General features: G+C 65.9%; 1 protein-coding gene across 5 annotated transcripts in view; it reads right to left on the bottom strand.

Moving 5' to 3' along the window:
* The window catches only part of VAV2 (vav guanine nucleotide exchange factor 2), a 102,090-nt gene that overhangs the window by 19,449 nt on the left and 63,688 nt on the right, over positions 1-18,953 (bottom strand). For 4 of the 5 annotated variants that reach the window (XR_004971097.1, XR_004971098.1, XM_036329187.1 and 1 more), the window contains exons 4-12: positions 16,018-16,086; positions 8,679-8,781; positions 5,792-5,890; positions 4,970-5,038; positions 4,537-4,637; positions 4,215-4,314; positions 3,037-3,132; positions 2,377-2,445; positions 616-702 (exon numbers count right to left, since the gene is read on the bottom strand). Coding sequence is in view for 3 of the 5 variants with exons in the window: in XM_036329187.1 (XP_036185080.1) it covers positions 616-702; positions 2,377-2,445; positions 3,037-3,132; positions 4,215-4,314; positions 4,537-4,637; positions 4,970-5,038; positions 5,792-5,890; positions 8,679-8,781; positions 16,018-16,086 (793 nt within the window). In the remaining 2 variants the exon portion in view is untranslated. Of the gene's footprint in view, positions 1-615; positions 703-2,376; positions 2,446-3,036; positions 3,133-4,214; positions 4,315-4,536; positions 4,638-4,969; positions 5,039-5,791; positions 5,891-6,771; positions 6,787-8,678; positions 8,782-16,017; positions 16,087-18,953 lie in introns of all 5 variants that reach the window. The other variant, XM_036329190.1, reaches the window with a different exon arrangement.

Here is an 18,953-nt window from a genome sequence, read left to right as displayed (position 1 = left end):
TGCGCCCCACGTGTCGACAGAGAAGAAGTGGAGGAGCGCTGGGGGACACAGTGGCAGGTCGGCGAGACGTCGGCTGGGACAAGCAGGGGGTGCCCGCTTCCGATGGCCCAGCTCCTCTCCCGCAGGTCACAGCGGCACCCAATGCCCAAGGGTGACTCTGAGAGGGTCCCGTCAGGTGCCTGCCTGACGCCCAGGGAGAGGGGAGAGCCCAAGGGCAGCTCCCAGGACCCGGCCGGACAAGGGTGAGAACACACTTCCGCTTGTTCAATATGGAGATCGTGAGAGACATTTTAAAAACACACGTAGTACGTGGACACGATTAATCTTCACCCTCTGGCCCCGGCCGGCGTGGCTCAGTTGGGTGAGTGTTGTCCTACGCGCCAAAGGTCACGGTTCGATTCCCGTCAGGGCACAGGCCCGGGTTGTGGGCTGGATCCCCAGTGGGTGGCGTGCAGGAGGCAGCCGATCCATGATTCCCTCTCACATCGATGTTTCTCTCTCTCTCTCTCCCTCCCTCTCTCTCTCTCCCCGTCCCTCCCTCTCTCCCTTCCTCTCTGAAATCAGTAAAATACATTTAGAAGAATGATCTCCCTTCCTTGGAGAGCCGGCACTTACCAGGTTCTCTATGGAGCTCTGGAACTCGCTGATTTTCTTCAGGGTCTCTTTGTCCCGCTTCACTTCATTTATGTACATTGCCAAGTCCTGGGAAACAGCAGTGTGGGCGGGGTTAGCAGGCCCGGCCGGCGGGGCAAGGGGGCTCAGCCCCACCCCATCCCGCACCGCCCAGGGCCGGGCACTTTCAAAGCACCTGCAGCCCAGCCGGCGGGGCTCAGTGGTTGAGCGTTGACCTGTGAGCCAGGGGCACAGGCTTGGGTTACAGGCTCGATCCCCAGTGAGGGGCGTGCAGGAGGCAGCCCATCAATGACTCTCTCTCATCATTGATGTTTCTGTCTCTCTCCCTCTCCCTTCCTTTCTGACATCAATCAAAAAAATATACGTTTTTTTAAAAGCACCTTCCACCATGTGCCCGAAGTGGCTGGCTCTCAAAGCAGCAAGACAGTGAGAAGGGCCAACCCCACTTGACAAATAAAGAAACTCAGGAAAACAAGGTCAAACCAACCCCAAACCACACTCCAATCAGTGGGCCAAGAACCCCAAGCCCCTGCCTCCGGACCCCCAAGGTGAGAGTAGATAATCAACAGCCAACTAGACTCGGATCAGCCGTGTCTGAGCCCTGGGGAGGGGCCACCCCAAAGGCCACCGCCTCCGGACCCTCAGCTGCACCGGGGCGAACCCCACCAGCTGCCCATGTCATGCAGCCTCCTGCTGGCCACCAGGGGGCAGTGCCCACTGCAATCCAGAGGGCAGAGCGACTGGGCAGGGCACCCAGCGCTGTGGAGAGCCAGGGGACCCGCCCACCCCGGAGAACCCGGAGGGTGGCACAGCCCCTGTCCAGCAGGAGCGCAGGCTGCCGTGGGTGGAGCTGCAAGCCGGTCCGGCCTCCCCACAGACCTCCTGCCCGGCCCCACGAGGAGCCCAGCGGCAGAACCAGACCCGAGGCAGAACCAGACCCGAGGCAGAACCAGACCCGAGGCAGAACCAGACCCGGGCAGAAAGGCTGCAAGCGGCTGGCCAGCTGTGCGACCACTGCAGCCACGCGGCGCAGGCCACAGGCCCACACGGACGTGGAGTGAAGTCCCCCAGGAGCACAAGGCTGCTCAGAGGCGCTCTCAGCGCGGAGCATGCACAACGGGGAACGGAATCCTGGGACCACCCTCCCGAGAAACGCTCACCTGCCAAGACTGGGGACACGGGGGGGGGGGGGGGCTGCCAGCACTCAGAGTGGGGAAAGGATGGAGGGTGCTCAGGGCCTGGCCTGGCCAAGCTGCCTGGGACCCGGGCCCGTGGCAAGCCCACCGCAGAGCCACCCGGCACCGAGGCCCCTGCACGCCGAGGAGCCCGTGCCCGCCGGGGCAGTGGGAGCCACAGGAGGTCTCGGGGCAGCCGGGACTCCAGCTGAGCTCCCCTTCGGGAGGCGTAGCTGCCAGTGGGTTGGCACAGCCCGGGAGGCGGGGGAGATGGTGCGGCTCGGGGTGGGGGGGCGGGCATGTCAGAAGCGGAAGTCCCAGGGCTGGGCAGCAGGCAGCACAGGCTGGTGCCCAGACTGAGGCCAGGGCCTGGGAACCTGAGGCCCCAGCGGACGGCAGGAAAGCCTACAGCACCCCCGGCCCCAACCCTCTGCCCGTCGGTGGGTCTCCCCCGCCACCCTGTGCCCTGCTCTGCTCCGTGCCCCCCAGGAAACGCTACATCTAGGGTCACAGGCTTGTTCGCTAAGCCCCAGGTCAGCCCGGCCTCTCCCTGCCTCAGTTTACCCACCTGCATGGCTTCCAGTGCTTCCTTCAGCTGCTGCCTCTCGGGCCGGTCGGTGGAATGGCTCAGAAGTTCCTGAGGGGTGAGAAGGGAGCCATGGGTCACCCCTCAGGGGGTCCTGCCTCTGCCCTCGCCCCCACCGGGCACAGTGTGAGGCCTCCTGAGACAGACCGGCTCAGCCGGCCCCTCCAGCAGAGAGTGGGCCCCCACCCAGGCCACACACTGCTTCGAGGGAGGGTGTCCCCAAGTCCTGTGGGTAACAGGAGGGGCGCTAGCGGCACAAAGCTGGGTGCTGAGCCCCCAGGGAACAGGTTGGTTCACGGAAGAGCCTCCCTCGGCACCTCCCAGAACCAGCGTCGCCCCAGGTCCGTCTGCCCAGGGCTCCCTATTCCCATTCTCCGTGGCTGCCGGGAGCTCAGGGCGGCTAAGGCGCAGCCACGGGAACGCTCACTCCTGGCCGGGGGAGGCGTCCCGTCTCTGCCACTTTCTCTGCTCGCTTGCCCACTTGAATCCTAGCTCTCCTTCGTACACTTACTGGGCAAACGGCACAGAGAGCAGCTCCCAGTGCCCCTGCCGCTCTGTGCGCGAGGCACGGCCGGCGAGTGTCTGCTGGTTCTAGCCTCCCCGTGGCTCCGCCCTGCCCGGCCGCGGAGGCCAAGGGCTCACCTTCAGGAGGAGGTGGTACTTGAGCACCCGCTGCATGGGCACCACCAGCAGGTCCTGCAGCTTGAACTTCCCATCCTGGACCTTCAGGGTGCATTCCTGGGCGTCGGGGCAGCAAGGCGATGAGGGGCGTCCTTGCCCGGGGACGCTGGACCCCGACGCTCCCACACCCCGGCCGGGGGCAGACCTGAGGCCGGAACTGGGGCCCGGGCGTCCCGTCCTTGTCTGGCCTGGCTCCCAGAACCCCCTCCCCCATCACCAGGTGCGGGGCTGCCGCCTCTCACAGCCTCGGGTCCGCAGTGGCCACACGAGGACTGCAATTCGGGGGCTGGCACCCACTGGGCCTGCCTCAACATCCTCGGGGAGCTGGCTCACATTAAGGGAACCACCTGCGGAACCAGGGGCTCCCCCTCATTGCCTGGACACTGGGCATCCCCGCACTGCTGAGCAAAGGGCCCCAACACCGGGACCCACTCCGGAAACAGGATCTGACGGGAACCCAGCCGGGGAGCAGCCTGGTACCCCAAGGAGGGGAACAAGGACAGGGTCCTGAGTGGGGCTCATGTGGGAAACCCCACAGGAGACCGGCTCTGAGCCCGGGCGAGGATGGAAGCGGGGGGGAGGCTCCACAGCTCCCAGCAAACATCCGTCACTGGGGTCCCCTTGGGGTTCACGTAGGCCAGGGTCAGGGGTCGGTCACAGCCCCACACTGAGCCAGATCCGGTCCTTGGGGCCTACCTCACCTGCACCCAGGGGCTCAGGCTGTCTTTTGGCGCGGGACAGTGCCCTCCACCTGCTCACTGCCCACCCACAGAGGAGAAAACCACCTGCTAAAATCCACACAAAAAAGTCATATAAGCCCGGCCGGCGTGGCTCAGTGGTTGAGCGTCGACCTAGGAACCAGGAGGTCCCGGTTCGATTCCCCGTCAGGGCACAGGCCCCGGTTGCGGGCTCGATCCCCAGTGGGGGCGTGCAGGAGGCAGCTGGTCCATGATTCTCTCTCATCATTGATGTTTCTCTCTCTCCCTTCCTCTCTGAAATCAATAAAAATTTAAAAATTTAAAAAAGGAAAAGTCCTTTCACTACCCCGTCCCCCCCTTCCCGCAACGGGGTGAGCAGGAGGCCATGGAGCTGTAGCCTCAGGCGGATGAGCCAGGGGCCGGGCTGGGAGCCACTGTTACCTCCACTTTCAGCCTGAAGTCCTCCCGGCTGGCGAGGAGCTGGTTCAGCGTGTTCTGAGCATGCTCCATGTGGCTGCAGTACTCCCCGTAGATCAGGAGCCTGGGCATGCACATGCGGACATGTAGGTTCACATGTGTGCACACACGTGCACGCACATGCACACGCACACATGCAGGGACGCACACACGCCACCTGCCGCGGGCGGCACACAGCCAGGGGACCCCACCGGTGAAGCCCCGGTCAGCTCTGCACTGTCCCGCGCAGACCCAGAGAGGCACCCAGGCGTCCCCAAGGCCCCCGGCCGGGAGGGGCCGCACCCACCTCTCCTTGAACTCCAGGAAGACCTTGGCCAGCGTGCCGCCGCCCGCCATCATGGCCACGTCGATGGCCCGCAGGAAGCTGTGGTGCACCCTGATCAGGTCCTGGAGGGAAAGCCGTCGGCACGTGAGCGGCACCAGCCAGAGGGCCACGCGTCCCTGTTCACTCTCGGACAGAGAGGCCCGGGCGTGGGGGTGCGTCCCACATAAGTGTGGGTGTAACGCAGCCAGGAGGGCCATGGGGCTGGCCGCCTGAGGAGGCCTGAGCACACCCAAGTCCCCGAAACCAAGTCCCTCCTCTCATCTGCCAGCCACCAAACACCCCTTAGCCAGGACCCACGGAGCCCTGGGCAGGGACGCAGCGCAGCCCGGGACCTGGGTACAGGCGCAGCCCGGGACCCGGGACAGAGCCCGCGGGCGGGCACACAGGGCCTCACCTCCAGGTTGATGAAGACAGCCGCCATGTCCGCCGGGCTCAGCACCAGCCTCAGGGGGCCCATGTAGTTCTGGAAGACAGAGCCCGATGATGCCTCAGTGCGGGGGGCAGCCACCTTCCAGGCCACAGCGCGGCCAGAGGGGCTCGGACAACCCCGCGAGGTCAGGGGCTCCCTGCAGGCGGCCCCCGCGCCTGGCCCGGCCGGCGCCCAGTGCTCGCTGCAGAGGATCTGGGAGGCCCGGCTCTGCTGCGCGGGGCAGGCGAGTGGGGCCTGAGCACGGGCAGAGCACACCTGCTCCCGGGGGCACTCGCGTGCGCTGGACACGAACCCACAGCCACCACGGAGCATGGCTAGCGTCTGAGACATGAGAAACTGACTCCGGGAGGGGGGGGCGTCACCCTCATGCACCTCCGGACGGTGACAGGGCCACGGTCCCCGCCTGCGCCCTGAACCTGCCAGGAGAGGCTCTCCACGCCCAGAAGCTCCGCGGGCAGGCAGTGGTCCTGCCCGAGCTGCCTCGATTCTCACAGGTGCAAAGGCCCCTCCCCCCGGGGAGGACTCGCGCCTCTCCTCTCTGGCCCCTTCTCCCCAGGGGGCCTGTCCCCACCTCTCCCGGCCACGGGACCGAGCAGGAGGAACTGTCCACATGGACAGGCTGCCCTGGCCTGTCTGACTCGGGGGTAGCACACCTACCTCGAATGGGGAGGGGAGGCCTGTAAACATGGTTACCCCCAAAGCACACGGCACGCCCTGGCTGAGGCCCCCAACACCACCCGGACGCACCAGGCAGGGGTGGCCCCTGCCCCGGAAGGCCGAGCCCACCTTCTCGATGTCCTCCAGCGTGCGGTAGTACTTGGCCTCGGTCTCCTGGATCTCCAGCAGGCAGCACGTCCTCTTGTCGTCCTCCGTCATGCCCATTTTCTACGGGCGGACACGGGCGTGAGCAGGGGCTCCCACCAGGCCTGCCACCCGCTCACCGCCCACTTGGCCAACGTGGGGCCGGATAGGAGACAGGAGGGCCCAGGCCTTCCTCCCCCTCCCCCCTTGCAGATGAGGAAACTGAGGCACACGGAGGGGCTGTGGCGGGAACCTGAGAACGGGCGGCAGTGCCAAGGAAGCACGGCTTCCAGGCCAGGGCGAGCCCCGCACCAGCCACCTCCGGCATAGACAGCACGTGTGAGGTGCTTAAAGCACCTACTGTGTGCACAGGGGAGCCTCTGACCAGCTCCCTGAGGACCCGTGTCCGCCAACTGGATCCTCAGCTGGTGCCTCAGAGAAGGACACGATTCCTCACAGGCTGGCCCTTCCCAGCGCCCACGGGCTGCAAGCAGGGCTCCTGGGGACGCGCCACCGTGGCAGGGCCTGCCCCCACCTCTGGGGGGACCGGGGCGGGGGGGCGGGCTGACCGAGACTGGTCACAGGGCCGGGGAACGGGGGGTGATGTGAGTGCAGAGGCAGCCACGCTCTCGGGCCCCTCAGCTGAGCCCTATGTGCCCGTGAGCGAGGCCCTGGGAGAAGGAGCTGGCACCCGTGGCATGACGTCCGGACCCTGTGTGCCCTGACCATCCTCCTCCTCCAGGAAGGCCAGGCCCTGCTGGGCTCTGCCAGGGTTGCAGCTCCAAGGGCCAGCGCGGGCACATGGCCCAGGGCCAGGGTGGCAGCCCTGCTCAGCCAGGGGACTGCACTGTTACTCTCGGGGCTCCATGGGGATGCCGAGTGGTCCCCCTAAAACTGCATAAAAACAGGCCGACAGTGTCTCCCAGGACAGGCCCGCGAGGGGGAGACGCCGCGGGCAGCCTTACCTGCATGTACCTGATCTGAGAGCATGGAAACAGACGAGAGACCCAGTTAGCACCCAGCTGCACGTGGGGGTCAGGGAGGCCCGCGCATTTAGCCCACAGCCTCAGGGATACCCACTGCCGGGCAGGTGGGAGGGACAGGCCCGGGACCGAGAACGCAGCTGGTCTTCCCACGTCTGGGCTGAGCCACACCTGCCAACCTCTGGCTTTATCTTCCTTCGCAAAAGCACCATCCCCATGACCTCCACTGGGACTGCGGGGGAGCGCCAGCCGTGGCAGGGGATGAGATACACCGGGGTGGGTCCCAGAGGGCGTGGCGGGAGGCCCACCCACCCGGGGTGGACGCGCGGCCTGTGAGCACCAGCCCGGGGCGTTAGGACACTGAGCAGAGCAGGGCAGGGGGCGCCAGCTTATCCCCAGGATACGGTGAGGGGGGGGAGCGGGGGGGGGGGGCGAGGTGACATCGTCTCAGCCCCAGGTCCCGCTGTGTGGGGTTCAGCACCAGGGACAGAGAGAGCTTGGGGAGCGCCCTCTCCAGGTCTCCGCGGGCCAAGCACCATGGGGGGGTCTCGGGAGCCTGTGCCCCGGGCTCCGGTCCTGTCCTCGCTCCAGAGGACACCGGCTCCCAAAGGGCTGGGGGAGCCCAGAGGCCGGCCAGGCTCCTGGGCAACTGGGGGCGAGGAAGCAGGGACCTCCAGCAACAGGCGAGGGTGAACTTCCAGCCCCCAACACCCCCCAGGGGGGCAGGATCGCCCGGGGTCACGGCCCCACAGCAGACTCGACAGAGCGAGACCTGGTTACTGAGGGGAAGGGAACCCACCACACCCTTCAGGGCAGTTTCGGGGCTGCAAGCTCCGTGCCCAGCATGTCCCGTCTCCCCCGCGTGATGCCGGAGGGGCCGCAGGCGTCCAGGGGGGGAAAGCCTCTCTGAAAGGCCGGGGGAGCGGCTCCCCGCTTCGTGTGTTCGCCGCCACTGCTCACTCCCACATGGACCCGAATTCCCTTTCTGAAACGTTCTCCATTTCTGGTGTGAAAGCAAATGGCATCAAAAGCCTCCCGGGGTGGCAAGCGGCACCTCCATGCCCCTGTGTGGGGGCCCGAGGGGCTGTGGCCAGGTCCCCATCTCCCCGGCCCGGCCGGCAGGACCTGCCTCCCCACAGCAGCTGTGGGCATTAACCCCGCACTGCAGCCCACGGGCGTCCCAGGCTGTCAGCCTCCCGGCTGGACACAGACACCCTCGCACACAGAGGACGCACAGCTGGCTGACTGGGACGATCGCGGGTCCGCGCTGCCCAGAGAGGCCGGTGCGTGCAGTGTGAGCTGACGCGTGTGGTGTGAGTGGGGCTCCCGCTGCGAGCTGGCGGCTCCCGGGCGGGAGGGACTCCGAGCCCCGCACAGCCTTCGAGGAGAATCCCAGGGCTACGCGGGAAGGGCGCGTCTCATCCCAGCCTCCTGAGGAGACTTCGCAGGGACGAGGGCCCGCAGCAGGCTGGGCCCAGGAAGGGGGAGGAACCGGGGTGGGGTGGACGGGGGCAGCCTCTGGAGCTCCCTCCACACCGGACCAGCTCCCCCTCAGTGGCCTGGGCTGGGGCCGGCTCATTTTTAAAGAAAGGGCCAGAATCAGCCTGGTCGGCGTGGCTGAGCGTTGACCTATGAACCAGGAGGTCACGGTTTGATTCCTGGTCAGGGCACAGGCCCGGGTTGCAGGCTCGATCCCCAGGGTGGGGATTGCGGGAGGCAGCTGACCAATGATTCTCTCATCACTGATGTTTCTCTCTCCCTCCCTCTCCCTTTCTCTCCGAAATCAATAAAAGTATATATATATTTTTAAAAGGACAGACTGCTCTGCCAAGTCTAAAAGTCTGTGCGGGCGAGAAGAGGGCGTGGTGGGCGCAGGCCGGGGCGCTTACCATGGGCTGCTGCACCTCCACCTTGATGATGTCCTCGTAGATGTCGTCCCCCTCATCCTCACACGGGACGCAGTCGTAGATGTCCTCCCCCACGTCGTGCTCGCTGCGGGGAGGGAGCGGTCAGAGGGGCGGGACGCCGCCGTCTCCCGGCCTAAGGGTGGGCACCTGCCTCCCAGGTGTCTGCGTTTAGAGCAGCGTGCAGAGCACAGCTCCTGCTTTGCCTGCCGTGCTTCAGAGGGATCCGAGACAGAGCCCCACCTCCCCAGCCCCTCACTAACCGCCAGGGACAGGGGGAGGCCCAGGGGAACCCCCGTGGGAGTCTTCGCAGGCCAGGCGGTGCCCAGCTCCGACGCCCGGGCACCTGCCTCCCAGCCCCACGCCCTCGCCACGGCCGGGCCTGGCACCTGCAGCCGAGCACTCAGCCTCCCTGTCCCTGCAGACGCTGCCCCCAAGGAAACAGCGCCCGAGGCCCTGCCCGCCGGTGCCAGCTGCCCGGCTCCTGTCGCACAGCAGAGCGGGCCCAGTGACAAGGCCAGCGTCGAAACTGTGGCCGCGCGGGACAGAGGAGGGGGGACGCCGCAGGCTGCTCCATCAGAGGCAGGCGAGGCCGCGGGGCCAGTGGAGGGAGGGGTGGGCGGTGGGGCCCGGGCAGCTACACATTTTACGAACAAATGACTTTAATAAAGAGAACGGGAAATAGGCCCAGAAGGGGCCTCCAGGTCACGGGTGCAGGGGCACCAAACCGCCGGCATGACAGCCGCCTTCTCCTCCCGTGTTTGGGGGACATCCCAGTTGATCCCCGTGCCCTGTCCCTCCCACTCGGGATCCTACCCCTCCAGGACCTCCCTGCAGCCCCCCGACAGGACTCAGTGCTCGAGATGCCACCTCCTCACTGCCCCACGCACGCCCATGGCGCCCACGGCTCTCGCGGGGCAGAGGGAAAGCGGGGTGCACGGGGTAGGGGGCCTGCCGAGATCTCCGGGATCTGGGGGACCTATTCCCTCCTGCTCAGGGAGCTTCCTGGACAGGTGGGCTTGAAAGATGCTTGGAGGGGTCCGGCCGGCGTGGCTCGGTGGTTGAGCATCGACCTATGAACCCGGAGGTCACGGTTCGAGTCCCGGAGGGGCCACTCGGCCCTTCTCTGCGTTTGTTTCTCCGCTGGGCCCCTCTGTCACCCATTCGGCACATTTCCCCCCGGAGCTCCTGGCCGCATTCACAGCGCGGAGTCAGCAAGGTGGGCTGCTCAGGGTCTGTTTTTATTCTGGCGACGGCTCCTTCTCTCCTGTTTCTTTGCAAGTTTGAGGACTCCCACGGACACGGGACAGGATGCTTCATAGCGGCTGGGGCCGCCTGAGACCGTCCGGTGGGCTGGGACAGTGGGCAGCCGCTGGCGTGGCTGCTGACTCTGCCTCCGGCTGCCAACTTCTCGGCGGGAAACCAGAGGCCCCGCCGTGTGTGAGGTTCCGTGGTCAGCCAGGGCTGAGGTGGATTATAAGGTGGGGGGCGGGGGGAGGGTCTCCGGCCCTGTGGGTCCCTCCCTTCCAGCGCTTTCCCAACGCTGTGGCTGCCCTACCAGCCCCCGATTCTTTTCCCTGACAGCTCAGGCCCGAGGGTGCGGCTGTCTGCACGAACTGGGGGGTGTCCCCCGGAAAAGGCTGCAAGCCTTCCAGCTCCATCCGCAGCGAGCACTCGGGGAGAAACTGAGGGCTCCTCCGAGTGAGAGTGAGACGATGTGGTCCCTCCCGCTCTGGGTGCTCGGGGAAGGGACAAGACCCCGAGACTGACAGGCAGCATCTCCGAACGCATGTCCAGAGCGGGGCCGGGGCCAGAGGACAAGTCTCGGCGTCCACGGCAGCGGATCATTCCCGTCCCCACCAGCTGGGCCCAGGGCATCTGACAGCCGAGGCCGAAGTGGACACACTTTTGTCGTCACCCGCCTGCGTGACGGTGGCCTCTCCAGCCAGTGGGACTGACCCCTGGCAGCCTATGCACACCCAGGCGCTCTCTGCCACGAACACACCTTCCCGGGGCGCAGGGAAGTCCTCCCCCGAGTCGCAGGGAACTTCGAGGATTCTGCTTCCTCGTAAATCCTGTGAAGTGTCGCAAACCACGCTGTGCTTCCCTGGGGCGATGCTCAGCCACACCTCCGAGATGGGAACCCCAGGTCCTGGGCAGATGGCCCCGCCTGGCTCTCCTGCCTCACCCCCTCCCCACCTTCCGCTCTCTGGGGCACTGTCCCAGCCAGGCCTCTACAAGACGCTCCTACTTGGGCTCCAGAACCCAGTGGTCACTTCTTCTGAGGAGCCCTCCCGGATTTCTGGGCTGGCATTTACCCAGCCCCAATCCGGGCTCCCAAGGGGTGGTGCTTGTGTGTGTAAAACTCCCTTCCAGCCCTGGGCGAGGGGTTCCCCCAGTTCAGGCACGTCACCCTGGGCCAGCCCAGGACTCGGGCAGGTCTGAGACGGGAGGAGCCGCACCCCCAGGCTCCCCGGAACATCCCAGGAAGAAGAGGGGCTCTCAGGGAGGGAGAAGCCATATGCAAATGCAAGGCATTCATCATGGGAGCAATTTCAAAACAGGCCTCCCCGTTTGCTGGATGAAGCGTTTTTAAGTGGCAGTATTTTGTGTTAATTTTTTCAACCAGCTGCTGTCCTATTCAATTATACATGATCCAGTGGCCTCGACAGGGAGCTCGGAGCCCCCGAGGCCATCATCCGAGCCCAGCGCCGTCGGGTCAGACGCACGGGCTTCTGAGCTCCCGGGTCACGTTCTGACCCGAGACCCCCGCCGCCCACCTGGGCCGCTACCCACCGCGGCTGTGAGCTCCCAACGCGGGGAGTCCCGCTGGGCTGTGCCCGCGGTTACGCAGAGCACGTGGGCTCCTGCGTCCCGACACCGCCCCCCTCGGACTGACAGCCCTTTCGCGCCGATGCCTGTGGATCGTCGCGCGCCTCTCACAGGAGAGGCTGCGATCTGCGTCGGTTTCCCACGGTTCACATCTCAGGATATTGTGCGCGAACATCTTCGTGTTTTGCTTTGGTTGCTGCCTATAATTACTGTTAAATTTTCATCTTACTGTACGTTCCCTTTCTGTTTGTTAAATCTCCATTTACCTTCCCTGTCCCTTCTGCTTTCCTCGTGCTCACTCACGGTTAAACAGGACAAGAGGCCTGGCCTGCCTGTAAGAAAGGGTGGAGCAGAAACGCGGGAGGGTCTGGGACCAGTCCTTCCATCTACATGACTCCTAATGGGAACAGGTGACTCGGTTCCGAACAGCCCTCCGGAACGAGTTCGGTTCCAGGAACGAGGTGCCACTGGATTTTGGATGTCGGGTTAAACAAAAATACATCCTTAACATTCGCCTGCCTGTGTTGTGTTCTTCCTGCTTCGTGTTTGGATGTTGGTTTTGGTGTGGCTACTAGAGAACTCACCGTCCCACATGTGGCCCGTGTGCCATTCTCCGGGCGGCACAGCCACGGCCGTTCGGAATCAGAGAAGAAAGGCCACATTCGGGGTGAAACAGGCCGGGAGCCACGTCCCTGCTGAGCGCCCGCAGTGTGGTCTCTGGGCTGTGCCACCCACAACGTCACTGGCAACCTTCCCAGCCGGTCCCCAAAGCAGATACAGACAGTGTGTCACACCCGGGAAACCGAGGCACGCAAGGTGGGAAACCTGCCAGAGGCCACACAAACAGGACACGACAGAGCCAGGTCCTGGGCTTGTCCCACAAGACAGCCCTGTGGCTCGGGAGCCGGCGTGGCGGGAGTGGACAGACTCCTGCACTGGGTGGTGGGAGGCGGCCTCCACTGAGGAGCTGTGTCTGGTGGGCAGAGGCTGCGGGGCCTCCACCACCCGCTAGGCTGGGGCGACAGTGGGGGACACCCCAGGCAGAAAAGCCTCTCAGAGGAGGGTCCACATGGGGGACCCACGCCTCTCCTCCAGCGCTCGCCCCTCTTGCAGCCAGCCCCACCCCTGCCCGGAGCACAGGGGCCTGGGGGGCAGGGGTCTCACTCCCCTTTATAGTCCCAGCTGCTGGGAACACAGAAAGCACTTAGTGTCCAGTTGGCAACTGGACGAGTACACAAATGAATGAATGAATGAATGGAAGCCCACGTCGGGGTGCTCCCCATGTCGGTCCCCCCAGGTTCCCTGCGTGGGAGAGCGGCGTGTGGCTGCGTGTTTGAGGGGGTCCAGCTGTGGAGCGTCAGGCCGGGCAGCTTCTGACGCCTGGCCAAGAGCCCGAAGGAAAGATGCGCAGGTTCTGCTCAAACTGTCGCTGCTCGCTCCCGGCCGCCCAGAGGCAGTGGGGCTCCCTCGCTCCCGGCCGCCTGGGAAGTGGGGCTCCCTCGCTCCCGGCTGCCCAGAGGCAGTGGGGCTCCCTCGCTCCCGGCCGCCCAGAGGAAGTGGGGCTCCCTCGCTCCCAGCCGCCCGGGAAGTGGGGCTCCCTCGCTCCCGGCCGCCCAGAGGAAGTGGGGCTCCCTCGCTCCCGGCCGCCCGGGAAGTGGGGCTCCCTCGCTCCCGGCCGCCCAGAGGCAGTGGGGCTCCCTCGCTCCCGGCCGCCCGGGAAGTGGGGCTCCCTCGCTCCCGGCCGCCCAGAGGAAGTGGGGCTCCCTCGCTCCAGCTCCGCCTGGCCGCGCACAGCCGCCTCCCTGCCCCGCGGGCGGGCGGCCGGTGAGAAGCGGCCTCCCTGTCTGCCTTGTAAGCTGCCCTAATGGATAACATCAGCCCAGGTCCCCGGGGACAGGATGCGAGGGATGTGCTTCTCCGTGGAAGGAGGAGGAGGGGAAGCTTGAAAAATTTATTAAACTGGAGCCGCTGGGACCAAATCGCAAGTTAGAGACTCCCACCCACCCCGTCCCCGCCACTCATGATTTACATCTGCAATAAGCGCCGTAAGGAACCGCCGGATCCAGGCTCGCTCTTAATGCCACGGAACGACGCCACTGAGCTGTGCGAAGCCACGGGCCGACTGGCTCTCGCCCGAGAGGAGTCACGTCCCATGTTGCGGTTCGAGGGCCCCGTCACACGGGAAGGGGCAGAGAAGGGGGGCATGGGCGCCCAGGGCCGCCACGGTCTGACTCACCGCATAGAAACCCCCCAAACTGACCGCGCCCCACAAGCCACTGGGGACAGGCAGGAACCCGGGTGGCAGCTGACGGGGAGCGGGCTCTGGCTGGTTCTGGGAGGCACTTCCTGCCACGTCCCGGCTGCTCAAGGAGCCCTGGGCCGGCTGACACCTCAGGTTGGTGACCTGGGAGAAGCGGCAGATCTCGATGGCCCTCACCCTTGGACAGGGCGCCCCGGGCTCTGGGGGGTGGGGGGGGCCTCAACGTCACATGGCAGCGAGGTGAGGGCACAAACGTGGAGTCAAAGCTGAGTGACATGGACCGGGGCTTCCCCTCTCTAGGCCTCAGTCTCCTTGTCTGTAAAATGGGGACGCCTGCAGACAGACCTCACAAAGCAGCTGGGGCGAGGGGACATCGGAGGTGAGGTCCCAGCAGTGCCCGCCCGTGCAGGCTCCGTCACGGTCGTCACCCAGGACTTCCGCTGCCGTGCGCCCACGCCCGCGCTGCTAGGGGGCCTGAGCGGGGTGCTTGTGACAAAGACCCCAGGAACCTCCCAGTCGAAGGAAGAGAGGCATTTACCTCCCAATCACCGTGCACCCCATGGACAGCCGCGCAGGGTGGGGTGCTCTGCTGTGGGGGATGGGCGGTGGTGCTGGCTGGGTGGGTGGCCTGGAGGGCTGTTCCAAGGGGGAGACACTCAGACCCGGATTTGGCAGATGAGGAGGGGTCTCCAGGTGGAAAACGCCGGGAAGGGGCAGGAAGCAGTCCAACCTGGGCTCAGCCCGCAGGAGTGGGGCAGCGGGCGGGACCGCCTTCCAGCTAAGCCTCTCTGAGCCGTTTCCTCCTCCCTGCAGGCGGGTGAGCAGCTCCTCACTCAGCCCCACCCCTAGGGCCCGTGCTGGGGTGATCCTCTCACAGGCATTTCTAAGACCCTCTCTGACTCCTGGCACTGCTCAGGGCGGGCGGGGGGCAGGAGGTGGGGGGCGGTGGCATCCAGGTGGGCTGCTCGGCCTGGCTGTGACTCCAGGCTGCTCTCCCACCCTCTCCCCAACATGGGGTCGACCAGACGCCCCGAAGAGCTCCATGCCTCCCAGTGGGGTCGCTGCAGGGCCCGGCCGACCCAGGCTCAGGAGCATGGGCTGTGGCAGCCACTCCCACTGGTGTTTCATTCCCATCACAGGACCTTGGCTGCCAGCACAATGCGGGCATCTGAGTTTTGAGTGACTCGTATTGCTTTAAAGAGACGGGCTCCTGCTAAAGGCCCCACACCCTGGAGGCAGCGGGGATGTGGGGTGGGCGGCCAAGGCTGCCCCCCCCCCCCCCCCCGACCCCCCCCGGCCCCGCCTGTGCTGCAGGGGGAGAGAAAGAGATGCCGAGTCTTCCCACAGGAACCGCGGCTTATCCGGGACCCAGCAGGAAGGAGGATCTTGTTGCAGGAAGCGTGTGGGGTTCCCCCCCTGGCCTAGGGGCAGCGCCAGCCGGCTCAGGAGCCACCAGGGCCCCCCAGGGCTCAGGCTCCCTCCTGCAGGGTGGGCACCCTCCCTCCTCCCTCCTCCGGCCACTGCCCCCCCAGGGAAGCAGCCCGGCCCTGAGTGCAGGCTACACGGTCCCACCCTGCCACAGCGACCCCACAGAGCCAGCCGACTCTTCAGGCTCCTGTTGGGGGGGGGGGGGGGCGGGACTGTAGGGTGAACCAGTCCAGGATGATGGCCAGGCCGGGGCTGCGTGTGGACGCAGAGGAAGCCCTCAGAGAGAGGAAGGAAGTAGACACAGAGCCACAAGGATGGGCCACCCAGAGAAGGGGGACCCCTGTGGCCTCAGGTGGCCTGGTCTCAGCCCCGCGCCCGCCCTGATGGGCCAGAGGCAGTGCTGGACCCACCCACGGCCTGTGCTGTGGCCCGGGCTCGAGGGGCCCTGGCTCCAGGGGCCCACATCCCCCAACACAGCACCGGGCTAGGAACCTCCCCCCAGCTCTCTCTGCGGCTCTGAAAAGAGAGGCTCCCCGACAAGAGGCCTGGGAGGAAGACCCCTCCATGTCACCTCCAGACACGCCGGGGCCTTCGAGAACGAGGGGGTGTGAGGTGCAGACAGGCTCATGTCTGAGAGAGAACAGACCCTCACCCTCACCTCCCACTCTGCTGGGGGGACCCTCACCACAGCCCTCAGGACTGACAGGTGCCCTGGGGGGGCTCTGAGGCCTCAGCGGGTATCCCCGCCCCCGTCCGCCTCCCCACGCCCCCCCTCCGCTGTCCAGTCCGCTCCTGGGTGCTTACTCGGCCAGCTCCTCCAGGCTGCGGTAGACGTCATCGTCGTTCTCCGCCGTCTCCTCCGAGGGGAAGGGCCTGCGGGAGGAGAGAGAGGAGTGAGCCGGGATGGGGGCCCCGCTGGGCTCTCCCGGGAGGAGCTAACGGGCTTCTGTCTGCTTCTCAGGGAAGGACACACTCGTGTGTCACGGAACCAGCCGGGCTGCCTGTGTCTGTGAGGCTCTGATTTTGCTTAATCCCGTCACCTCCCCTGCTCTCACCTGCACTGCAGCCCTGGCTCCGGCGCTCAGCCAGCTGACCCGCCAGCATCTGCAGCGGGCTCCGGGCACTGTGACCCCAGCCCAGGCTGCGTGGGGCTCGGCCTGCTCCCCTGCGGTCCCTCCACCGGAGGCAGGAAGCCCCATGCAATCCCCTCACTGAGTGTCTGCAGATGCCTCCCCTGGGACCCAGCCTGCTGCCCCCAGCTTCGTCCCCCCAGACGCTGGAGAGATCGCTGGCCAGAAGCCAACAGAGACCCCACTGCTGCCTCCTCCTCCTCCAACGCCTTCATTTAAGGCAGTGGTTCTCAACCCTCCTAATGCCGCGACCCTTTAATACAGTTCCTCGTGTTGTGGTGACCCCCAACCATAACATTATTTTCGTGGCCACTTCATAACTGTAATGTTCCTACTGTTAGGAATCATCATGTAAATATCTGATATGCAGGATGTATTTTCATTGTTACAAATTGAACATCATTAAAGCACAGTGACTAATCACAAAAACAATATGTAATTATATATGTGTTTTCTGATGGTCTTAGGCGACCCCTGTGAAAGGGTCGTTCGACCGCCAACGGGGTCGCGACCCACAGGTTGAGAACCCCTAAGGGGAGACCTCTGGGGGCAGCTAAGAGCAACGCCTCTGCAGGTCACAGATCCAGGTTCAACCCCCCACTCTGCTCCTGCTCAGCTGGCTGTGTGACCCTGGGGGCTGGGGGACCCTGGGGGCTTGGGGGACCCTGGGGGTGCTGTGACCCTGGGGGGCTGGGGGACCCTGGGGGCTGTGTGACCCTGGGGGCTTGGGGGACCCTGGGGACACTGTGACCCTGGGGGCTGGGGGACCCTGGGGGCTGTGTGACCCTGGGGGCTTGGGGGACCCTGAGGGCACTGTGACCCTGGGGGCTGGGGGACCCTGGGGGCGCTGTGACCCTGGGGGCTGGGGGACCCTGGGGGCTGTGTGACCCTGGGGGCTGGGGGACCCTGGGGGCGCTGTGACCCTGGGGGCTTGGGGGACCCTGGAGGCGCTGTGACCCTGGGGGCTGGGGGACCCTGGGGGGGGGTCTTGGCACCAGGCACAATCAGGCTCAGCTGCATCTCAGCGGGTGTGACGGGCCAGGCGGCAGGGAGAGGTGGGGGGGAGGGCCGTGGGAGCCCAGCCCAGTACCCCTGTGCCCAGCTCGCCAGGGAAGCAGCCAGGCTCACCTTAAAGGCGCATCCGGGGCACAGCCTGGAGCCCCCACAGGCCCGTTCAGTTACTGAAGGGGTCACCTGGGTGCCGCCTGCTAACTGGCGGGGAGCCCTTGGCGCCCAGGGGTTCGCTGATTAAAAACGCTCTCCTGCTCCTGCCCCGACTGTCCAAACAGGCACACGGATCCCCTTTCTTTCTCAGCCCCCACCCCGCCCAGAGCAGACAGCCATCATGTGGGGGGGGGGGGCAGCGCCAGGCCAGACACCCCACCCACACCCACACCCAGCTCAGGATCGCCCTGAGTCAGAGAGGCGGGGACCCACACCCACATGCAGGCCCCTGGGGACGGAGGGGGCAGGGAGGCCCCTGGGCTTCGAGAGCAGAGAAAGGCTCTGGGTGGGACCCAGACAGGCCTGGGAACCAGGAGGGGGGTGGGGTGTTACTCCAAGTTCAGGACGAGAGCCTCCTGTCAGAGGGGAAGAGAAGTGGCCACTCGGCTTCCTAGCCGGGAGCTCGCCCAGGGCTGTGGGCCTCAGTTAACGCGTCTGTAAAATGGGGATAAGCCACCCGCCTCATAGCGCTGAGGACACGCTGCCCCCAGGCCTGGCACTGAGGAGGTGAAGACACTGCGACTCTGGATGTGGCAGCCCTGGCAGAGGTGCCCCCGCCCGGCACCCCAGGGGCGTTGGGGCTCCGTGAGGTTGGGCTGAGCAGGGAGAAAGCTGCCGGGCCAGGTGGGGCAGCAGTCCATGGGAGCTGGGGACTGACGGGTGGGCCGGACTGTACAGCCCAGATCTCACACCACAGTCAGCAGGGACGGGAGGGTCTCTGCCCCTGTGGGGTAGAGGTTGAAAGGTGGGGAGACGGAGGTGCAGCCACTGCCATGACCCTGGCGGGACCCCGATGTCCACAGAGGTGGGTGCGGCAGAGGTGGGGGGAGGGCGTGGGGGCGCGGCTCCTGAGCAAGGAGATGGAAAGTGTCCCCCAGAGGAGAAACCCAGGGTCCCCCAAATCCCTGCCAGGCTGTTCCCTTCCCCGAGTCTGGGCCCCACAGGGTGGAGGAGGCGCGGACCTCAGGGCAGAGCGGCACTTCCGGCCGCTGGGAAGCGAGCGTATTTGTGACCCTGCGCGATTCTCGGAACAGCAGAGTGTGGAGTGGGAAAGCCGGCGTGGGCACGGCCGTCCCCCCGAGCGATCCAGCCCCGAAGCCCTCGCGCTCCCTTCCCTGCCGTCTTGGCCTCTGCCAGGGGACACTGCCCGGGCCAGGCAGGAACCCCCGTGGCCTGCCAGGCTCTGCCCGGACAGACGCGCGGAACACGTGCCCCAGGGGGCAGGAGGCATCACAGCACTCGCCCCGGGCCTGAGGAAGGCCACACGGGCCAGCGGGCTCCCGGGAGCCAGGCCTGTCCAGCCAGCGCCCCGCACAGCTTCCCCCAGCCCTCGGGCTGGGCCTCGTGTCCCCCCATTTCCACCAACAGGAAACCACTGCACGCTCC

This window comes from Myotis myotis, unplaced genomic scaffold, assembly GCF_014108235.1.
Source record: "Myotis myotis isolate mMyoMyo1 unplaced genomic scaffold, mMyoMyo1.p scaffold_m19_p_12, whole genome shotgun sequence".
Taxonomy (NCBI): domain Eukaryota; kingdom Metazoa; phylum Chordata; class Mammalia; order Chiroptera; family Vespertilionidae; genus Myotis; species Myotis myotis.
The sequence above is the reverse complement of the archived record's forward strand: the minus strand, read 5'-3'. Positions and strand labels throughout refer to the sequence as shown.